This window comes from Botryllus schlosseri, chromosome 6, assembly GCF_051294905.1.
Source record: "Botryllus schlosseri isolate E-star chromosome 6, Bs_hap1, whole genome shotgun sequence".
Lineage (NCBI taxonomy): Eukaryota > Metazoa > Chordata > Ascidiacea > Stolidobranchia > Styelidae > Botryllus > Botryllus schlosseri.
The window spans coordinates 30,715,460-30,719,694 of record NC_137241.1 but is presented as its reverse complement, the minus strand read 5'-3'; the positions used below and the strand labels follow the sequence as shown (position 1 = coordinate 30,719,694).

The 4,235-nt window shown below is 41.7% G+C and overlaps 1 protein-coding gene across 1 annotated transcript; it reads left to right on the top strand.

Moving 5' to 3' along the window:
- Nucleotides 1–295: 295 nt before the first annotated feature.
- On the top strand, nt 296–3,620 carry LOC145440107 (testis-expressed protein 264-like). The gene is made up of 4 exons (XM_080317698.1): nt 296–467; nt 962–1,145; nt 1,214–1,420; nt 1,476–3,620. The coding sequence occupies exons 1-4, from the start codon at nt 391–393 to the stop codon at nt 1,602–1,604; spliced, it is 597 nt and encodes a 198-aa protein (XP_080173824.1). The 5' UTR covers nt 296–390; the 3' UTR covers nt 1,605–3,620.
- The last annotated feature ends 615 nt before the right edge of the window (nt 3,621–4,235 follow it).

Sequence of the window (4,235 nt, the reverse complement as noted above, 5' to 3'; positions counted from 1 at the left end):
CCGGCTTCTTGGTCGGTAGGTCGTGGGTTCGATCTCCGGCCGGGTCAGACCAAAGACTCGAAAATGGGTGTCCGCAGCTACCCTGCTAGGCGCTCAGCAATAACGGATAGGAGGAGAAAATGGGGGTACAGACTAGATGACCTTACTATAAATGCCGTATCGCATCTCCGTCGTCCAAGCATCATGATGGTGCAGGTAGGCGAAGAAGAGTACTCATCTCTCTCTCTCTCTCTCTGCTCGCAGCTTGTTTACTTCAGCGTCAGCGAGGCGTATCAGCGTATGTACTTGCAGCTTGCACGCTGTGTTCTTGGTTTTGTTCAATGTTTTCTGTTGAGGAATGAGGATACCGTTTTCGTCTGCGACTTGTTGTTTCCTCACTCAACAGTGAAGATGCTGGAGACCGTATTGCTGCTGTTGATCGGTGCTACGATCTGTGCGATCGCAATCACCATTTTATTTTTACTTCGGTGAGTGATTTCTCTGTTCCATAATTCAGGGTTGTGACTTCACTGACTTGTGAGACGCGAGTGAGTGTGACGAAGAGTCCAAGAACAAGTCAACCCCACTTCTATAACTATGACCCAAGTCTTTTTGAATTCACCACCAAGTCAAGTCTGAATCCAAGTCAGTATGCAAAGGGTCGAGTCTGAGTTGCCAGGTTGGAATCCCGGTACGCTTAGCGCAATATCTTTGGTGTGCCAAGGCGGTTCTCGGCGTCACACCTGTGTGCAGTCAGTAGAATCTTTGGTGTGCACGAGACACCGATTCCATATTGGCTGAGTTGTAGTGTTGGAACTTGAATCCGAGTCCAATTCATTATTTCATGTGCATTGACATCGTCATTGCATTGTTCAAATCAAGTTCAAACCTCTTCAAAACTCAGCTTGGATGCTATATAATGCCTATAGAATGATGATCGGAATAATCAATCTGCTACATCTGAGAAATGTGTTTTATTCAGCTATATCGGATACTTTTTCAAAGTTAATGTGAGCACGGGACCATCGCTTGTACAAAAGGTGAAAATTGCCTACAAATTACACGAAGGCCAATTGTCTGACTGCTATCAGCTATTAACAGAAGTCTCGTTTCTATGGCCAGAGAAGAGATATATTATTATCCACTATGACAACCCGCTGTCAGAGGTTTGTTCACTTGTGGAGTTGTGGGTTCTTGGAGGCTGTTATTGCAGTTTTAATTTTTGTGTTTTAAGAAAACAAAGTTGCGTTCAGCGGTGGGAGTCATAGTAACAGGTGAAACGGACAAAGATTTTGAAATGAAACTGGACGAACATAAATATCAATATATTGAGTTGCCCAATGTTGATTACTCTGTGAAAACCACCCATCCGTATGTGACAACTTTCAGTCCAAATCTTGCTGCCGATAAAGCTTACCGGGCTCTCAACTGTTACATACATGTGAGTCCTGTTTTTTTTTGAACATGTGAACATCGACTGATAAGTTTCTATTCAGGCTGAAAAACTCTGCGCGCATCCATATTTGGAGATATATCAAGATGATACTATCCACTACATGGTGCCATTGAGCAAGCAAAATGACTTTTATGTTGATGAAGTAATCGACTCTTTATCAAGCAACTGAGTCGGCCGAAATTGTGACAATCCAAGAGAACCAGCGAATGTGAAATCAGTGTTATGATGTCTTTCAGGCTCAGCACCACGTGATTAAGACTGACATCCGAGTCAATGTTGCGAACGAATCACTATCTTCAAGTCATATACTCATGACTCGAGTCAAGTCGAGGCACCTGAATTTTGAAGCCGACTCGAGTCAAGTCACTGGATTATGTCCGTTGTGCATAGGTTTGAAATGCAATTTACTTTATTCAAACACATGGGATTATATTTATTGTGGAATCAAAGTAGCTTATGTCCATTTTACACATTTTGAGAAAATTGACTTCGTGTAAAGCTGAAGTTCCCAACTTTTTTTACTGTGTGGCCCCCTTTGAAAATTGTAAAAACATGATGATGCCCCTCCCCCCTTATTACTTTCTAACCTTCGAAAAATTTTAAAAAAACGTCATTTGAATTTAAAAAACTGGTCTATATTGGAGTGGACATAGAGCTGATATATTGAAAGAAAATTATCACTTTACAACTTTCTTTCATGGTCCCTAAAAAAAGCCCTGATGTTAGTTTTCATTTTCTGTCGACCATTTATTGGTTCTATACTATAACCGAGATAACCATTACCGAGAATGCTATCACCGAGAATGTACATTACCGAGAACGGACATTACCGAGAATGGACAATACCGAGAATGGTCAATGCCAAGAATCTAGCCCAGGTGTTCTCAACCTGGGGGGCGTGAAACATCTGAAGGGGGGCGTGAAGAAGCAGTCACCTGAATAAAATTTTCGCGATTTACCTACAATGCACGCGTGTTTCTCTCTATATAGACCCAATTTCATATATTTTTATTCTCTCATCAACACTAGGCTTACCATATTTCGGAAATGAAAAAAGAGGACACTTTTTCAGAAATTTCAGACATGCAAAACTGGAGAAGAATTCTCAAAAACCGGTAAATTTCCCCCACTTCATGATCGGTTAAAAAAAAAGGTCATCACTTCCGCTCAGAGCTCAAAATCACGTTTTTCACTCCACATTGCTAGGTGGATGACTAAAAAAAAAAAAAAAAAAGGTCTTCTTTTCGCTCAGAGCTGAAATCACCGCTTTTCCCTCCGAAATAACCGCCGGAGCTTCACTTCTGCGCTAATTTGCGGCATATCACTCGCAATTTCCTCTAAATCTGACCTAAATTTTCAAAAAAGAGGACAAAAGGGCGTCCTCCGAGGACACTTTCAAAAAAGTCAAAAAAGAGGACAAATCCTCTTAAGGACGTATGGTAAGCCTAATCAACACTCATAACCGTCCATACCACCAAACAATCTGTTGGGGTTGCTAGCATCCCAGTTGGATTTTGTGATATGTCGATAAGGGGGGCGCGAAATTTTTCACTATGAAAAACAGGGGGCGTGTCTAAAAAAAGGTTGAGAACCACTGATCTAGCCTATTGTGACAGACGTTGTCGAGAAATTTATACCTGAGAATCGATACCGAATGTGGCAACGGCGTGATGCGCATACACGACCTGTTCATGCCTGCATTGCATATATTGCATTCTCGGTAATGTCCTTCTCGGTATTGACCGGACACCCCATATATTGGCCATTATTAACGTTGAAACAATGTGACCAACATAAACGTAGCCAAGATATGGCCAAAAAGTATGAAAATTTTACAAAATGTTAGAAAAATGGACATAAAGCTACTTCGATTCCACAGCAACGACTTGTGAAGATGTTTTCCAACGCATATCTGATCGAAGAAACAGTTTATAACTGACGGGGTAATGTGTTTGATTTCGATTTGCATGCATGATTGTGTCGTTATATGGCCTGTACTTCACCTACGCCTCGAGTTTATTTATCGCAGTGGTATCCAACCCTTTTTGTCTTCGACACCCCCAACTTTTAGTCCAAATTTAGCTGAATTATTCTGCAGCCGGCGTGTGAAATCATTCACTTTATCAGGCCAGGGTTGCATGAATTTCGCTTTTCTTAAAAAAGTAAATCATACTATGCGGAATAATTTGTGAAGACTTTTATTGTTTCAAAGCTAATTCACTTCATGAGATTTCTGCAGCTCTTTCGGAATCAAGTCTTGAAATTGAGAACCCAACAGCGTTAGCAGCCGTTATATAGAGAGCAATTATAGAACGGCCTATCATGTAACAGCACAAAACGTAACGCTTCCGTCGACACCTTTAGTTATGATAGAGAAATTCTTGTAGAATAGCGGACATGTCCAGATGTCCACAAGAGAAAATGGATTCCGCGGATAGGTTTTAACCCGGGAGGATAAGGAAAAAAACTTGGAAGTCCCTTTCCAGCGACTGTAGGCCTTGCCAATAAACCCCTGCAACTGACTGCTTCATATTGCGGAAACCCGAGGTTTCCAGAATGTTCTGTATTTGCTGTTTGGAAATTATGTTGCGCGTGGTATAGCTGGAGACCGCGTGTTGAGTAGAGACTGGACTGGAGAGCTGTCTGAGAGCGTGGCTAGTGGCTAAAGATGGATGCGAGCAGTGTATCCACTTGCCGCATTTGGGAGCCAATTTTGGCTCATTTTAATGTAGGTTAGCATCAGAATTTTGAGTTTGGCGTTTTGGGACTTTCGACTTGAGTATCACAATAAAATTTGTCA

Coding starts and splice junctions, on each gene's coding strand:
- LOC145440107 (XM_080317698.1), top strand. CDS start 391: ATGCTGGAGACCGTATTGCTGCTGTTGATCGGTGCTACGATCTGTGCG. Junction 468..961: donor ACCATTTTATTTTTACTTCG/GTGAGTGATTTC, acceptor TGTTTTATTCAG/CTATATCGGATACTTTTTCA. Junction 1,421..1,475: donor CTCTCAACTGTTACATACAT/GTGAGTCCTGTT, acceptor GTTTCTATTCAG/GCTGAAAAACTCTGCGCGCA.